This window comes from Falco rusticolus, chromosome 10, assembly GCF_015220075.1.
Source record: "Falco rusticolus isolate bFalRus1 chromosome 10, bFalRus1.pri, whole genome shotgun sequence".
Taxonomy (NCBI): domain Eukaryota; kingdom Metazoa; phylum Chordata; class Aves; order Falconiformes; family Falconidae; genus Falco; species Falco rusticolus.
In genome coordinates, this window is record NC_051196.1 from 22,124,082 (window position 1) to 22,140,607 (window position 16,526).

The window sequence follows — 16,526 nt, forward strand, 5'->3', positions numbered from 1 at the left end:
ACAATAGCTGGGCTCGTGGCGGTGCATTGTTCCCTGCCTGAGCCCCCACTTCCCCGCCTCCCCTCGCTGATGCTCCACCGCCGCCCTCCCCCGAGCAGGATGAGGCCCCAATCCTGAGGCAGTCGGTGGCCCTGGTGCTTGGCTCTCCCTGGGGCTGTGCCAGCTTGGGGCTGGCGGGTGACACTGGCACCTGGCTGGCAGTGGGCCCTGCTCCCCTGAGCCCTGTGCTATACTGAGAGCGTTGCAGCACTTAACTAAGGACAGTCCATCATCTGTCACCGCAAGGCAGAGCGCTGGCACGGCTGGTGCAGGGCAGCCCTGGGCACCCCTGGCCTCAGGAGGCACCAACCCTTTCGGCCGAGCATGTGGCATTGGGCCTGGGGACCAAAAGCAGCATCCCCGTGGCCAGCATCCTAGGCCTTCCTGCTCACAGCTGTGTCTGCTGCTTCAGTCGTGCGCAGAGCCTGGGCTGAGGCCATCCCTGCATCACATCAGGCCAGTGGGCCCCTGCTCACTGCTTTGTGTGGCACCCTACGGCCTCCCACAGCATCCACAGCATCCCACAGCATCCCACAGCCCAGGGCATTCCAAGCATACCACAGCTCAGGGCATCCCACAGCCCACAGCATCTCACAGAATCCCACAGCATCCACAGCATACCACAGCCCAGGGCATCCCACAGCACAGGGCATCCCACAGCCCACAGTATCCCCCAGCCCTGAGTACTCCCCCAGCCCTGAGTACTCCATAGCTCACAACATCCCACATCCCATCACACAGGATCCCACAGCCCACAGCATCCCAGAACCTACAGCATCCCACATCCCACAAGATCCCCCATCCCACAGCATCCTAGACCCCAGGGCATCCCGCAGCACCCCAAATCCAGGGCACCCTGCAGCCCACCCCATCAGGCCAGCTCCCAGGGGTGGGGGTCCTGGGGCTGCTCCCCACATGGGCTGGGGTCTCGCCTCCCCCCTCCCGCAGCACTCAGCCAGGGCTCGCAGGCAGCGACACGAGTCCCATCTGGCCCCGCAGCGCCGCCCTGACGTCAGGGCTGTGCCAAGTTCAAGGTCACCTCTCCCGGAGGGCTGCGGCCCTAGGGAGATGTCGCCTGCCAGGCTGCTTCCAGTGTCCCCCCACCGCACACCGGGCTCCTGGCCTCCGCTTCCTGATTTATTTGTCCGCACGTGTGCCATTTCTCTCCTGGAAGGCACGTTTGCAGAACGGGCGATTACTTACGCCCTAGTTGGGTCGGGCCTGCCTGCCTGCCTGCCTGCCTGCCTGCCTGCCTGCCCGCTGCCCTGGGATTTTGTCTCTCTCCAGGCTGTGGTGTAATAAGGGAGGTAATTAAGTGTAAAAGACAGGGGGAGGGAGGGCTGGGAGAGGGGGAATAGGAACCCGGCTCCTTTCAGAGGCAGGGGACTGAGATAATGTATGTTAATAACCTGCAATCAGTCCTGCCGAGCTGTGCTAATATTGCTGACTGCAGCGGCTGGGCCCCCCCAAACCTGCCCCCGCCGTGGCGGAGGAGGGAGGGGAGCGCCAGAAGAAAGACTCAGCCTTTCTCCTCCACTGCGGCCGGGTTTGTGCCTCCCTGAGCAGCTGTATGGAAATAATTCCCATCGGAGGCAATTGTTTCCTTGCTGAGAGGAGGGGGCTGCGGGTGTCCGGTGGGTGAGGGTCTCTGTGGGCTGCCAAAGGCAGGAGCATCCTCTCGGGGTGCAGGGGGAGAGGGGCCACATCCCTGCTTCAGCTCCCAGTCTCCCCACAAGGGCTATGGGATGCATCGTGCTCCTGGGATAAGACAAGCCGCCCTGCAGCATCCCTACACCTCCCATCCGTCCTCAGCCCCCCTCCTGCCCCTTGTCCCCCACTGGGCCGGATCTTGGCTGTGTGGTGCTGTAGGGTCAGCCAGGAGCCCGGGGGATGCCTGGTGATGCCAGGGGAGGCAGCCCACTGCCCTCACTCCTGCCTTCTTCACTGCCTGGTCGTGGGACCCCTCTAGTGTCGCTGGCTTGGGGGGCTGCTGGCCATTAGCTATTCCAGCCACGTCCTTCCCGGAGGTGGCCGGGCCACAGCCGGAGCCCCAAAGTGGTTTCAGCCCGTGGCTTTGAGGCATGACAGGCGTGGGTCTGGCGCTGCCGCCGGCTCCGGGAGCAGATTGCCAGACAAAGGGCCGGGGACAAAGGCCCGGCTGCCTCGTGCCCCAGGGAAGGGGCGCAGGCGCGTGCAGGGCACGGGTGCCGGCCTGGGCTGGGGCTGCCGCTGCCCCCTGCCCCATCATGCCCGCCATGCCCCAGTGCCCCCTGCCCCACCATGCCCCACTGCCCACCTGGCCCTCACCCTGTCTGGCACGGCCGGGGCACAGTTGGATACCAGGTGGCACAGCCCTGGCACTGGTCCTGTGCCACCCTGCTACTGGCACTGTGCTCAGCCCTGCCCTGGGTGCAGGGCTCTGCTGTGGCCTCTCTTCGGCTCTGCACCTCCAGCGCTGCCCATCTTGGGGTGCAGCAGGGCTGAGATGGGGTGCAGTGGGTCACAGGGCTATGGGGAGGGAGCAGAAAGCATGGACAGGGACACAGTAGAGGTTGGCAAACATGAGGCAGGTCCCCCCAGTCCCACCATGCCTCAGTTTTCCCAGCTGCTATTGGGGCACTGGTGAAAGCCCCCTGCCCCATGTGCCCCCCACGGTCCCTCTCCCCATGGCCAGGGCAGAGGAATCTCCGGCGCAGCCCTGCCCATGCCGCCTTTGTCCCCGCTCCCCACAGCTGGCTGCAAACCCATGGGGGATGATGCCAAATGGTTCCAGAACCCCCCAGGAAAGGGTGGGTTGTGGCCCCAGCTGAGTGGTACCCAGGTGAGGGGCACCAGCACAGGCATCCCCTCCCTGCCTGCTGGCATGGGGGGGCGCAGGCAGCAGGGAGGCTGACAGCTGATCAAACACCTTCTATTGCTCTGAACATGACAGGGGGTGCCCTGTGCCTGGGCTGGGGACAAAACCATGGAGCTGCTCATGCCCAGGGACCTGGCAGAGCCCGGTGCAGAGATGTGCCTGCAGCCACCCCGGTGCCAGCGCTGCTTCCCAGCCCACCGGCCCTCGCTGTTTTTGGGGGTGCATACTGGCAAGAAGGGCTGTCCAGGGGTGCCTGACCCGCTCACGTCGGGCACTGCAGGCTGCAGTAGTCGGCGGATTTGAAGAAGCCATAGACGTTGACGAGGGGGAACATGAGCAGGGCACCAAGGAGGGAGCCCAGCTGCTCCACTGCCCCGTACCACACCAGTGCACTGTGGCTGCAGCTCCGCAGGATCACCCCGGCCATCACCTTCACGTAGGAGAGCGTCCCGGTGAAGAGCACCCAGGAGATAACCTGGTGGCACAGGGCAGGAGAGCGGTCAGCAGGGCAGGGGGGGGTTCCCTGCAGGGGGGATGGGGGACACTGTGGTGAGGCCAGAGCTGGAGGAGGCCCGGGTGACCTCCCTGGGTGAGGGACCCCGTGACTTACGATGGTGGCATCGCCCCACTGGGACTGCTGAAGGAGTGGGCAGGGACTCATCACTGCGATGGCCATGTTGTAGGCACCAAAGCCTGTCCCCGCCATGGTGAGGGTGCCCAGCAGGGCCAGGGACCTGGAAGGGACATGCAAGTGACACTGGGGAACACTGCCAGCCTGTCCCTGGTGAGGGGCACTGAGCCATGGCACAGGCTGACCAGCTCCATGCTGGCTGCACCCTCCTTTCCCAGGGCGTCTCTGCTGACACGGCACGGCCACCCCACAGACCCGCTCCCACCCAGTGCCTTCTCCCCACCCCGCCAATGCAAAGCGGGGGCCGTTCCTGGGGCAGAAGCCCTGGAGTGCACCCTGCCGCAGCCCCCAGTGCCCCATTACTGACCTGCTGGGCAGGACCATGGCCACGATGCAGGCAAGCGGGTTGGCCATGGAGCTGAGCGTGGCTGCGAGGTGGTAAGCGGTGTTGCCATAGGGCAGGCAGGAGTAGGACTGCACAGATGGCAGGACCCCATTTGTCAGTGCGCTCACCCAAGCGATGAGGAGGTAGATGAAGGTGAGCTTGGCTGGGGGGTAGGAGACCTTCTCTGACAGGATGTCCCTGGGCCCCTTGGCATCCTTTGGGCATGGGCAGCCTCCGCTCAGCCGCGAGCCAGGTCCCTCATCGGAGATCTGGTCAAATGAGCTCAGCATGATGTTGCTGGGAAACAGCTGCTGCTGGGAGAGCTCCCACACCTTGGGCTGTCTGGTGAGGAAGAAGAAGGCCAACAAGCAGGCCAGCATCATTACAGTCATGAGAAGGAAGAAGAGGAGGGTGGAGAAGTTGGCTGGGAGGTAGCGGGTCTCCAGCTGGAAAACTGTGTTCTCCACGGTCTCGTTGCCGGTGGTGTTATTGACCACGCGGGTGATGTTGGCACAGCTGGAGATGCCCGAGCCCTGTCCCAGGGCAATGAGAGCAGGGATCAGCCCGCTGAGCCCTTCACCTATGAAGAAGGTGGTCAGGTACTGGGGCTGCAGCTGCATCATGAAGGGCAGGAAGGTGACGGAGGAGGTGCAGTCCACCAGGGCCAGGAAGAAGGTGAGGATGAGGAAGGCAGTGCTGTGGGGCCTCTCGGCAATGAGGGATGTGTACTGCCAGAGGAAGGCCAGGAGCAAGCAGGCCACAACACCCACGGACACGACCACGTAGATAACAGCCACCTCATTCAGCAAGCCGGGCCGAAAGCGGTGCATAAGGGTGACGAAGAGCGGCCCCACATTGGCCATCTGGATGATGATGGTGATGTAGGAGGGCAGGTCCCACTGCTCTGGCAGCACTGTCACCAGCAGTGGCAGCTCGACCCACAGCCCGTTGATGGCCACCCAGGAGCCCGTGCCGAAGGTGCAGGCGAGGAGATGGGTGAGCAGCGCCATGGCTCAGGGCTGGGTGCCCGAGCCTGGGGGTGACACTGCCACGCTGTGGGGAGAAGCTTTGATCAGTGGTGGAGTGAGACCTGACCCCCCTGCATACCAGCCTTGCCCCCTGTGACCGCTGCCTGTGTTCCCGCTCCGGCAGGCAGAGCGGCTCCTCTCCCACATGCCATGAGGGTGTGGGGCTGGCAGAGCAGCCCAACCTCCCCACAGCCTGGCACCACTTTGCCCCTGCAAGCCCTGGGGACCCCTCTGCTCCCCACAGGGATGACGCTGCGTCCTCCTGCACCAGGTGCAGGACCTGCTGGATTCCACCTGTGCTCTGTCCCAGAACGCTGGGGCTTGGCAGCACCAGGCGCAGAGCCGGGAGCGGACCCGGCAGGGCATTGAACCTGCCCCAGCTCACAGTGCAGCATGGCACAGCCTGGCACAGCACAGTGCAGCCTGGCACGACATGGCACAGCCTGGCACGACATGGCACAGCCTGACACAGCACAGTGCAGTCTGGCACAACATGGCACAGCCTGGCACGACATGGCACAGCCTGGCACAGCACAGTGCAGCCTGGCACGACATGGCACAGCCTGGCATGGCACAGTGCAGCATGGCATGACACGGCACAGCCTGGCGCGGTACAGCACAGCCTGGTGCAGTATGGCACAGCCTGGCATGGCATGGCACAGCCTGGTGTGGCACAGCACAGCCTGGCGTGGCATGGCACAGCCTGGTGCGGCATGGCACAGCCCGGCATGACATGGCACAGCCTGGCACAGCAACGGCACAGCCTGGCATGGGGTGAAGATGGCTTCTCACCTGGGGGCCGAGAGGCCTGGGCAGGTGCTCTGCAGGGAACGGGGCCCTCGTACCTCCCACCGCATCCACAGGGCCGGGCAAAGCAGCGCCGGGCGATTCCGGCCAGCTGCGGCGCCGCGGGGAGAAGGGCCCCAGCAGCCCCACCTGCAAACCAGCCTCGGCTCATACCAGGGGGCTGAGTCAGCCAGGATCGGCCCCATCCCCTCCCGCCACCCACCCAGCCCCCATCCCGCTCCCAGAAGGACCCTCCCGGCCCGTGCCCCGTGCCCCGCAGCGCCAGCCCCGGCCCTGACCGCAGCGCTGCGCCCGGCGGAGGGAACCCGCGTCTCCCTGGGCTGAGCCCGGCGGGGGCCGCCACCCACGGTGGCTGCGGCCCTGAGGGGGGCGGGGGGCGCCGGTGCGGAGCAAGAACCCCGGAGGGAGCGGGCTCCTGCCTGCCGGTGCCTCGGCGATCCCTCACGGGGGGACTCACTGCGTTGTGGGGGCCCGGCAGCAGCACGCGGGCGCGAGCGAGTCCCGGCTGCCGGAGCGGTGACGTGAGGCCCCGCGTCACCACCTCCGGATGCGACGGCTCAGAGCCTGGCCCCGCTCTGCTCCTGTCCTTGTCCCAGCTGACAGAGACCCTGGGTCTGGGGGTGGCCGGGGGGTCCCACACCCTCCTGCCACGTGCTTGTCCTTGTCCCAGCTGGCAGAGACCCTGGGTCTGGGGGTGGCCGGGGGGTCCCACACCCTCCCACCACATGCTCAGCAGCAGGGTCCAAAGCTGCGTTTCAGGGTGCCTGTCCTGGGGGGGGTCCCATTTGGTCCCCAGGGGGGCACCTGAGCTGCGGGGCTGGGTAGCTGCAGGCACAGGTGTGATGGGATAAAAGTGGTAACAAAGCGTTAAGGAAAAGCACTGTTGTCCCTGGAAGGATGGGGAGGGGGTCCTGCTCCTGAGGGGACCACCGTGGTCAGAGGGACAAGTGCCCAGGGACCAGAGGGACCAGCTACGGTCCCAGACACCCCGCCCCCACCCGTGGGGCAGGGTAGGGGCTGGTGTCACCCTGGGCATGGAGGCACGGCCAGAGGGGGCAGGAGCTTGGGACTCCCCTGACTCTGCCTCCCCTCCCGGTCTGTCCCCGATTTTTGCCAGCACAGCCCCCAGCCCCGGGCGGGCATGGGGTCCCACTCTCCTCTCCCCACCACCGAGCCACCTGCTCATACCACGCAGCCTGACCCCGGGTGTCAGCTGGGGCCTTTCAGCTCCAAACTCCATCCCAGTGACCAAAGTCCAACCGTGCCATCTCCAGCTCCTGGTCACCTCCTGCCCCCTCCCTGCCAGCCCGGGGGCAGCTTACTCCCTACCTGCCTTCCGTCCCCACATACCGCTGGTGTCAGGGACAGTCCCATGCCCGTGGCCCTGGGTGCTCGCCGCAGTGCCGCTGCTGGCCCGGTGAGCCCCAGCTTGGCTGGGTGCCAGTGGCTATTCTTGGCCATGTCCGGGACTTTGTACTTGTCCCCAGCTGAACTGTGTCCCACCTATTTCAGGCTGCTTCTTGCAGGTGTGAATGTCAGTGGGTGAAGGTGTCTGTCCCCACCAGGGATCTCTGCAGGGTCCTGGGCTGGGCTGGGGCCCTTGGGGACCCCCTGAGTGTGGTGGCTGTCCCACCTTGGGTGGTGCACTGCGGGGCCATGCACCTCCGAGCCCACGTCCAGGCGATCAGCCAAGCCGTGAGGCAGTGGATGAGCCACTTGCATCGGCCAGGAGGTGTCACAGGTGGGAGAGACACCGGCTCACCCCCAGCAGCACAACCCCCCCCTCCGCATCCCACCACAGCACCCACTGCCCCGGGATGCCTCACGGGCGGCTCTTCCCCCAGCACCCACCGGGTGTCGCTGGGAGAGCAGGCTGCAGCCCTGCAAAACACGGGGCTGCCTTCTCCCGTGGCCTGCCTGCCCTGCCTGCCCTGCCCCTGCCTGTGCCTGTGCCTCCGGGGGGGCTGCAGCCAGCCCCTGCCCCCTGCCCTGCTCCTGGCTCCATCCCTGCCCCAACCACGGGGTAGCCGGGCCCATTGGGTGCAGCGGGGACAAGAGTGTCCTTGTGCCCCTGGGGCTGCAGGGACCGTGCTGGCACAGCTGGGTTTGAGGTGCTGCTGTGGTTTAAACCTAGCAGGCAGCTCAGCACCCCCAGCCACTCGCTCAACCCCCCCGGGGATGCGATGAAGGAGAGAACAGGAAGGGCTGAGCTGAAGGCAGGGAAAGCAAGAGCTGCGTGCGCAAGCAAAGCAAAACAAGACATTCCTTCTCTGCTGCCCACGCAGGCGGGTGTTCTGCCATGCCCAGGACAGCAGGGCTCCAGCTCGTGTAATGGTGGGCAGATGCCATCGGTCCCAATGTCCCCCCTTCCTTCTTCCCCAGCTGTTATTGCTGAGCTGGGTGTCCTATGGTCTGGGATATCCCTTGGGCAGGGGGGCCAGCGGCCCCATCCCCATTTCTCGTGCGCCCCTCGCCTGCTCGCCCGTGGGGCAGGGCGAGAAGCAGAAAAGGCCTTGACGCTGTGCAAGTGATAACTAGAACATCCCTGGGTTATCAGTGCTGTTTTCAGCGCAAATCCAAACCAGCCCCATAGCAGCTCCTATGGAGAAAATTAACCCTATCCCAGCCAAAACCAGTACCAGTGCCCAGGGAGCTGGGAGGGGAGTAGGTCCAAGATGCTAGGAGAAGGCAGGCATGGGGGGCTTGGGCTGGGCCAAGGCCAGCTGAGATCTCTGTGCATGGCAACAGGGATGGGGATGGGGAGGAGGACAGGGATGGTGACTGGAATAGGGAGGGGTTGGGGTCAGGGATGAGGAGGGGATGGGGATGGGGATAGGGATGAGGATGGGGATGAGGAGGGAACAACAATTGTCCTGTTTAATTTGGCAACACAAAGGAGGAGTGCTGCCGGTGGTGAGACCCTTCCCAACAGCAAATGGCTGTGGGGCAGGGGCAGGGGAGCCCGAGGGGGTGCTGGGTGCGAGACCCCCATGCCGCTGCTTCATACTCCTCACCCAAATCTGCCTGACACATGCTGCCTGCCCTGCCTGCCCAGTGTGAGATGGTTGTGCTTCCTCTGCCCCCTCCCCGCGCTGCAGCTGAGCCCCCAGCACCCTGGCCCCTTGCCCCCCCTCACCCCCGGCAGATGCGACCGAAGGCCCCAGAGGCAGATGGCAACATTTGGTAGCCAAGTGGTCCCTGGCCACTGGACTTTGTGGGAGCGGGAAGCCCCCTCCCCACCGGGCCAGGGTTCGGGACCCACACAGCTCAGCGCAGGGTGTGCACAGGGCTCCCCGGGGGGGGCACCTGCCCCGTGCGGTGGGGCTGCCGGGGGGGGGAGGGCATGGGGGGATTGGCAGCCCAGCAGAGTGGGCATCCGTCTGGAGCTCAGCCCTAGCAAGAGCCATCCCTGAATATCTGGTTCCAGCTGAGAGCAGTGGGGACAGTCTCACTGAGCAGGGGAAGGCTGCTGCCCCATTGCTGGGCGACAAGGTGGACCCCCTCAGCCCAGGGACCACCGGCCACCCCAGGTCAGTGGGTATGACCCCCCAGACTTGGGCGCTGCGACCCGCTGGCCGGTCGCAGCCGCTGGCCCCTGGCAGCTCCCCGGCTTCATTTGCATCCCATTTCCATGTGAAAGGAGCAGGTCAAGTTGAAAGTTGAAAGGCTGGTGGGGGGCGGCCGGGAAGGGGCCGCTGCCCGGGGTGAGGCTCCGGCAGAAGGGCCGGATCCCCAGGGCCCGGTGCTCGCCTGGCCACGGGCTGTGGCCACGGCCCCGCCGGCAGCCGCCATCTGCGGGTCCGTGCCACCGCGCCACCGCCACCGTGCAGACAAAGGCCTCGAGCCCAGCATGTCCCCATCTGTCACCTCCCCGGCTCCTGGCCCCGAGCTGCCACCTGCGGAGACTATGTGTGGGGAGAGGCGGGTGCGGGCAGCATCCTTCCCTCTGCCCACAGGCAGTGGGGAGCAAGGCAACGCTGGGTGCAGAGAGAGCTTCCCTGTCGAGTCCCCAAATCCCTTGGGAAGCTGCCCTCGCCCAGCAGAGCTGCTCTGCAGAGCCCACGGCTGGGGAAACTGAGGCAGGAGCAGGCGGTGGCTCACCCCGGGCCGGGGCACATGGCACAGGGGCAATTCCCCCACTGCAAAGCTGGGCACAGCCTGGCATGGCAAGGGAAGGGGCTGTAATTAAACACCAGGAATTAGCACCCACCAGGATGAGGGCAGTGGGGGGCTCCCAGCTCTGGGGATGCCTCTGCCTAGGGCTGCCCAAGATGCACCAAGCCCTGGCCCCGCTGCTCTGCGGGCACCGCTGGGCACCTGCAGCCACCTCCACCCAGCACTTCCAGGGAGGATTTGGCCTCTGAGTGTGTTTTTTACTCATTGGCGGCTGCATTTTGCTTCCGGGAGGTCCCTGAAGCGGCATGAGGCAGGGGGCGCAGCCCCGAGTGCCTGTGGGAGGTGAGGGCGACGCCAGTGCCAGCACCCACCTGTCCCTCTGTTCCAAACCCCGCTCCCCCTATCCCTGACCATACCTGGGGCAGTGGCGGCGGTACCGAGCTGGGTGCTGGGGGAGCGCCTCCACAGCGGGCTGCCCTCCCGAAACCTGTCCCAGGGTGCTCCCAGGGAGGGCAAGGCTCCGGGGCGCTGCCTGGCTCCAACGCGCAGCTCCAAAGGCACCCAGCTGCCCAGGCGTGCCCAGGCAGCACCTGCACCCTGCACAGGCTCAGCGGCCATGTGGGGACGCAGCCTGGCTGGGCAGGTGCCTGCAGGCTCTGCCCTCACCTGCCACACCGGGCAGCGTTTTTCCAGCCGAGCTTGTTGTGCGGATCCACCTTTGCCGTTGCCCAAGCCCAGGGCAGCCCTCCGGCGCCTGGGTGGCTGTTTTCCATGTGCTTTGCTCGGCTCTTCTCTCTCTGCCAGCTCCTGGTCTTGCTTCCAAGAACAATTTGAAAAATGCACAGCTGCTATTGAGCTCCATGCTGCACGGGCCAAACACTTGGTCCCTCCACCCAGAGCTGGTCCTTGCTGCTGGAGATGCCCATGCCACGGGGCAGGAGCCACCCTGGGGCTGGGCTCAAACGAGCACGTCCACGTGGCTGTGGGTTTGATGACCCTTCTCTGGTTTGGCACTTCCCTTCCTGCTATCTGGGTTATTTTGCTGCATTTTGGAGTTTATTGCAGAGGGTTGCTGCCGGGTGCATGGGGAAGCAAAGTGATTTTTCCAAATCAAAGCAGGCCCTGCCAGCTGGCTGTGCCAGTGGCACACAGGGAGCTGGACGGCAGCTCCTGCCCATGCAAGGGCTGGGAATTTTCCCTCTGCCTGAAGCCCTGGCAGCGCATCAGGACCCCCTGCCTGCAGCGGGCAGGGGTTGTCCAGAGGCATTTTGCCTTTGGCTGTGAGCATCTCAGACTGTGCATCCATGCTGCCTGGCCAGCACCATGGGCTGAACCAGCACCCACACTAGGACGTCACCAGCTACCGTCATGCTGTGTGACGCAGCCTGGCATGGAGGAAGAATGCCCTGTGGTTTTAATCCCATGTGAGCGCTGAGCTGCCTCGGAGAGCGTCCTCCTCCGGCGCTGACTCAGCAGGAGAAGCCGCAGCACAAGCTGCTCCAGCGCCCTACCAGCCGCCGTCCTGTGGGGAGAAGGGGAGGACGTGGCTGGAGAGGAGGAGGAAGAGGCAGGAGGACATCAGGACACCCCTGGGACAAGCACAGGGAGAAGCAGCGTGGCAGCTGAGCCGTGCCAAGGAGGCTCCCACATCTCAGGGCTGATCCAGGTAGGTGGCAGAGTTGGTGCCAATGCTGTGCCAGTCCTGTGACAGCAGAGTGGAGCAGGGTCACCTGGCGAGGGGGAGGCACAACCACACACCTCCCAGGATGGGTCTCTGGAGTAGCTGCCTCCAGGCAGGAGGTGATCCGTGTGCCAAGTGAGCCTGGCTGGGCTGCCCTCACTGGGAGGGAGAGGAGCTGGGGCCACTGCTGGCTATAGTCCGGCATAAGCAGGGCTGTCAGCCCTGGCACTGGGATCCCCATGCTCCTGCCAGGCTTGGAGCATGGGATAACGTGGCTGTGTTTTTGGGGCTGTTTGGAGGGTGGTTCATCATGGCTCAGTGCAGCCCAGCTCAGCGCGGCCATGCCAGGGCAGGCAGCTCAGCACCGCAGGAATGTGGAGCAGCAGGTTGTGCTTGGCTGGGCTGTCCTTGCTGGCCAGGAAAGGGATGGGAGCCCACAGTGGGCACCAGTGGCTGTCCTGGGGGGGACCCTATGTCCTCGTCCCTGTCCCCCAACAGCCGCCTCTGTGTGGCTTATCCCCAGGGCCGAGCCTCTGGCACTGAGCTGACCTCCAGCACCCACCATGGGGATGCATCCCTGCTTTGCCTTGCCTAGGTAGGCATGTTTGCACCTCTGTGCCAAGCCAGGGAGCCTTCCCTGCACGAGGCACAGGGTCTGAGGGCAGTGGGGCCAGCCATTGGCAGGGTGCCACCATGGGGCATGGGGTCTGGGCACCACTGGACTCATGGGGTGCTGCCGCATGGGCACCTGGCAGCTCCCCATCACCCCGGGTTTCTGCCACCAGCCCGGGGCTGCCTCTGCCTATGTCTTTGTGCAACGCAGAGCACAGCCTGGCCCTGCTTCCCATGGGGGCTGTCAGCACAGCTCTGGGGGGGGCCTGCCTGTCCCTGCCCTTTCCCCAGTGAGGACTTTGGTGCCCAGCACTGCTGGCTCTGTCCCCACATCGCCCCGTTGCTGGGCTCCCTGCAGAGGGGTGCAGAAAGCTGTCCCCAGGGGGGAAGCAGGAGGGTCTGTGGTGGTGCTGGGACTATCCCCAGCTGTCCCCACGCCTGGCCGGCCCCCTGCAGACACTTTCCAGGTCAGAAGGCAGCATGTCCCCTCCCGGAGCCGGGGACTGGGACAGGGGCAGCCAGTCTCCCCCAGGCTGCTCGCCTGTCAGAGCACATCAGGCGAATGCACCGTGTGCTGTGGGGTGGCTGCGGAGTGGAGACCCCCTTGGGGTACAGATTTCGGGGGGCTTGGGCCGACATGTTGGTGAGCACTGGCTTGCAGATGGTGCAGCTGTGGCTCAGCATGGCCGTGGCGTGATGCTGTGGGTGCTGGGGCTGGCTCCTGCCGCCCGTGGCTGATGCTGGGACGGGCCCTTGGTTGCACCCAGGAAGTCGTGCAGGCTGGCGGGACTGGCGGGCGGCTGGCAGTGACTGTGACAGCAGCCTGCTCAGGGACACCGTGGGACGGAGTGGGGCCACGGCACACTGGCCCCCACCGTGCCCACCCGGTGAGTGCTGGGGCTCACCGGTACCTCCCCAGGGCTTGCCTGTGCCCGCAGCTGGGGACTCCTGGGGGGGGTCTTAGAGCAGCTCAGGAGGGGGCATGGGGAGGTGGGGGCAGGTCGAAGCATGCACCCTGCCTGAGCCCCTCTGTGTGTTGAGACCCCTCTGGCTGCGCCCACCTCTGAGCAGGGGGCTGCAGGGGGGTGCAGGGCTGGTTTGCCCCCCCCCCCCCCTTCTGTGGGCGGGCCAGTGCCTCTGCAAGACCGACCGTTGGGGCGGGTGGCTGCGGTTGTTGGGGTTGGCAGGGTCCCAAGGACATGCGGTGCACGGGGCCCCAGCGTGGCTCCAGGCACACCTTGGCCAGGCAAGCACGGGTGGAAACCCCCGCTGGTGCTTTCCAAGGGGCTGCAGGGTGGGAACGGGGAGCCTGGGAGCAGCCCCAGCACCTGCGAGGGGGCTGAGAGCCAAGGGAGCAGCACAGGGAGTGGAGCCCCAAATCCCCCAGCCTGGTGGGGTGGGGAGTGAGTCGGGTGGGGGATGCACCCCTGGGCAGGGGCAATGCACCCCTTGATGTGGGTGAAGGTGATGCACCCCCTGGTGTGAGTGGTGCACCCCAGGAGCGGACAATGCACCCCTTGGTGTGGGTAGTGCACCCCGCGGGCAGCCGATGTGGGAAGAGCATCGGCAAGGGGTGCTGGGCCAAACCAACCCTCCGCGCCCCGGCCTCGCTCGCCAGGGTGCCCCTCGCCATGCTGAGGCACCCTCCCTGCTGGCCCCGCCGGCCCGGTGCGGTGCGGTTTGAAGCTGGCTTGCTGTGCGGATTGGCCAGGGGACGTTTCAGGGAGGCTTCGGTGGCGGTGGAGGCGTGGTTCCTGCCTTCAAATAGGAATAAATAGGAGTCCCGGCGCGGCCGGCGCAGACAGTGCGGCACCGCACGGCCCTGGGCAGCCTTTGTCTGCTGGTGGGGCCAGGGCCAGGCAGGGGCTAGGCAGCCGGCAGCGCCCACTGGCCACCACCACCACCCCTTACTCCAGCCCCTCTTTGCAGCCAACAGCACGTGAGCCCCTCGCTGCTCGGGGTGGCTGCCCACCCTGTGCCCCGGTGCTGGCACTGAGGATGCCCATCGAGGCACTGCAAGCTGGTGATGCCATGAAGGGGGTGACGGTGACGGCGCCCTTCACCTCGGCCATGCCCATCCGCATCCTTCGCAAGGGTCCTGCGTATTTCCGCCGGCGCACCGAGCCAGGTGCTGGGAAGCCCAGCGCAGTGGAGAGGCTGGAGGCCGACAAAGCCAAGTACGTGAAGAGCCAGAGGGTCGCCAGCACCAAGCAGGAGCCAGTGAAGCCACTGCTGCTCAAGCAGCCCCTCTTCACCCCAGGGGTGCGCCGGGCTGTGCTCACCTCCAGCCGAAGGGCACCCCCAGGGCTGCACCGCACCGAGGCTGGCAGCCCGAAGACCTCCCTTGATCTGGAGATCCTGAACAACCTCATCAACCTCTGCGACAGCCCTTTCCCCAAGGCAGAGAGCCCGCTGGGCAGGGAGCACAAGTGGAGGGTGGAAGCGCCAGCGGCACTGGGTGATGGGGCGGATGGTGCCGGCAAGCCACTGGAGAGCCCCGCTGCTGCCAAGCCCCCTGGCAGCATGGCTGTGCGGAGGGTGGACGTCCGTCCCTGCGGGGCTCCACGGGGCCAGGTGACACTGGTGCCTGCATCCCCTGTCCCAGGTGGGCTGCCTGCAGCCCCGGCACGGAGCTCACCCACCCGCCCCGAGAGTGCCCGCCGGCAGCCCCTGCTGCATCGCTCCAAGTCGGACCTGAGCGATCGGCTTTCGCGGGCCACTGCTGACCTGGAGCGCTTCTTCAACTACTGCGGCCTCGACCCTGAGGAGGTGCAGGACATGGGCGCCGAGCGCTTTGCCCGTGCCAGCTCTGACATCGTGTCCCTCAAGTTTCACAGCGTGAGCACGGCCAGCTCGGAGGGCGGCCGCTCACCGCCCAGCACTGCCACGCCAGAGGGCCGGCCAGCTGAGCGCGTGCCCTACGGCATCTCCATCATCGAGCGTAATGCCCGTGTCATCAAGTGGCTGTATGGGCTGCGCCAGGCCAGGGAGCCTGAGCAGGTCTCCAATGTGTAGCAGTGCAGTGGTGGCAGCAGGCGCTGGGGACAGGTTGCTCATCAGCAGGCAATGCTGGCTGGGGAGGGAGCACAGGCTGTGCCCTAGGAGAAGAGACCTCTCAGCGGTGACTTTTGAACTCAGCACCCTGCCTTGTGCCACGGCGGCACTGGTGTGGTGGCCAGGCACCCTTCCTGCTGACTCTGGCTCCATCAGAGCCCCGTGCCGGCACTGGAGAGCCAGGTCTCTGCAAGCCCGTGGGAGGGCAGAGGACACATCCCCGGGTGTGTGGTGGGTCCCTAGCGCCCTTCCCTCACCTGCTCCCGTGGGCATCCGTGTGCGGTCGGCCTCCCTGTGCTGCCAGAAGCTCCTGCCTGCCCTGCTCCTCACCAGCACCCATGCGTGGGGGGCAAGAAACTGCTTCCCCCTGCGTGGAGCAGGGACCCAGCCCCAGAGAAGGAGCTGCCCCCTACAGCTTCCACCGTGGGAGGCCACACTGCCAGCGGTGGGGGCTGTATCCTGATGACACCTGTCTTAATGCTGAAAATGTGGGAGAAGCTGGGTGGTTTTTTTTGGGGAGCCAAACCCAGCCCCTTGCTTCAGCCCAGGGCTCCGTGTGTGTGCGTGCGTGTGTGTTTGTGGGTGCTTGTGTCCCCTCCCAGGTGCCAGTGGGCACACAGCCCCCAGCACGCTGGGCCCCAGTATTTATGAAGATGATGGTTGTTTTTTCCTCATTTCCACTGTTTTTCCTGATGTTTGATCTGTAAATAACAATAATAACAATACAGCTAGTTTTATTAAATGTCTGTGCTTTGGAGGCTGTGTGTGTTGCTGTCTCTCCAGGCAGTGGAGGTCAGGATGGGGATCCTTGGGGTGCCCATGGCTCAGCAGGGATTCATGGTGCTGAGTGGACAGGTGCGGGCAGAACCGACGGGTGCTGTGCCATGGTGTGCCAGCGCGGGGCCCAGCGGGCACGGTGGGGGTGGCGGTGGGGTCCGGCAGGTCCCAGCAGAGCCCTAGCTGGCAGGATTCCCCTCTGTGCCGCAGCCAGCACCGTGCGGACCATGCAGCCCTCCCCTGTCTCCTCGCCCCACCTGTTGATCTTGGCCGAGTCCTGGTTCCTCTGGGACTGTGAGATGGGGGCGGCGATAGCGGAGACCTCCCAGGCGAGCTGGGGAGGTGCAAGGATGAAAGTTGATGCAGGGAGTGCTTTGAAGATGAAAAGCGCCTGTGCGTTATCCCCGGGCGGCCTCACGCAGCACCATGGCCCTCCCAGCACTGCGGGTGCTGCCTGCACTGATGAGGTCCCCCTGCTCCTTCCAGTGCTGATGCATCCCATGTGGGCAGGGGGCTGCTGGGGAAGGTGGCACCAATGC

General features: G+C 65.5%; 2 protein-coding genes across 5 annotated transcripts; one reads left to right on the forward strand and one right to left on the reverse strand.

The window, feature by feature from the left end:
- Positions 1 to 2,934: 2,934 nt before the first annotated feature.
- Positions 2,935 to 7,152, reverse strand: SLC52A3 (solute carrier family 52 member 3). 3 transcript variants are annotated; one of them, XM_037403327.1, is made up of 4 exons: positions 7,077 to 7,152; positions 3,895 to 4,965; positions 3,507 to 3,630; positions 2,935 to 3,371 (listed from the first exon to the last, which is right to left on the reverse strand). In XM_037403327.1, the coding sequence occupies exons 2-4, from the start codon at positions 4,920 to 4,922 to the stop codon at positions 3,159 to 3,161; spliced, it is 1,365 nt and encodes a 454-aa protein (XP_037259224.1). In that variant the 5' UTR covers positions 4,923 to 4,965; positions 7,077 to 7,152; the 3' UTR covers positions 2,935 to 3,158. The 3 variants fall into 3 exon arrangements, with proteins under 3 accessions (XP_037259224.1, XP_037259222.1, XP_037259223.1); XM_037403325.1 differs by lacking the exon at positions 7,077 to 7,152 and adding an exon at positions 6,205 to 6,310; XM_037403326.1 differs by lacking the exon at positions 7,077 to 7,152 and adding an exon at positions 5,733 to 5,933.
- Positions 7,153 to 11,144: 3,992 nt separating this feature from the next.
- On the forward strand, positions 11,145 to 15,967 carry FAM110A (family with sequence similarity 110 member A). 2 transcript variants are annotated; one of them, XM_037403058.1, is made up of 2 exons: positions 11,145 to 11,529; positions 14,086 to 15,967. In XM_037403058.1, the coding sequence occupies exon 2, from the start codon at positions 14,155 to 14,157 to the stop codon at positions 15,169 to 15,171; it is 1,017 nt and encodes a 338-aa protein (XP_037258955.1). In that variant the 5' UTR covers positions 11,145 to 11,529; positions 14,086 to 14,154; the 3' UTR covers positions 15,172 to 15,967. The 2 variants fall into 2 exon arrangements, with proteins under 2 accessions (XP_037258955.1, XP_037258954.1); XM_037403057.1 differs by lacking the exon at positions 11,145 to 11,529 and adding an exon at positions 11,565 to 13,043.
- Positions 15,968 to 16,526: the final 559 nt, after the last annotated feature.

Excerpts from the sequence above, each read along its gene's own strand:
- SLC52A3 (XM_037403327.1), bottom strand. The coding sequence starts at position 4,922 with ATGGCGCTGCTCACCCATCTCCTCGCCTGCACCTTCGGCACGGGCTCC. Across the intron at positions 3,631-3,894 it reads GCCATGGTCCTGCCCAGCAG|GTCCCTGGCCCTGCTGGGCA; the intron begins GTCAGTAATGGG and ends TGTCCCTTCCAG. Across the intron at positions 3,372-3,506 it reads AGTGGGGCGATGCCACCATC|GTTATCTCCTGGGTGCTCTT; the intron begins GTAAGTCACGGG and ends CTGTGCCACCAG.
- FAM110A (XM_037403057.1), top strand. The coding sequence starts at position 12,894 with ATGCTGGGACGGGCCCTTGGTTGCACCCAGGAAGTCGTGCAGGCTGGC. Across the intron at positions 13,044-14,085 it reads GCCCCCACCGTGCCCACCCG|CCAACAGCACGTGAGCCCCT; the intron begins GTGAGTGCTGGG and ends CCCTCTTTGCAG.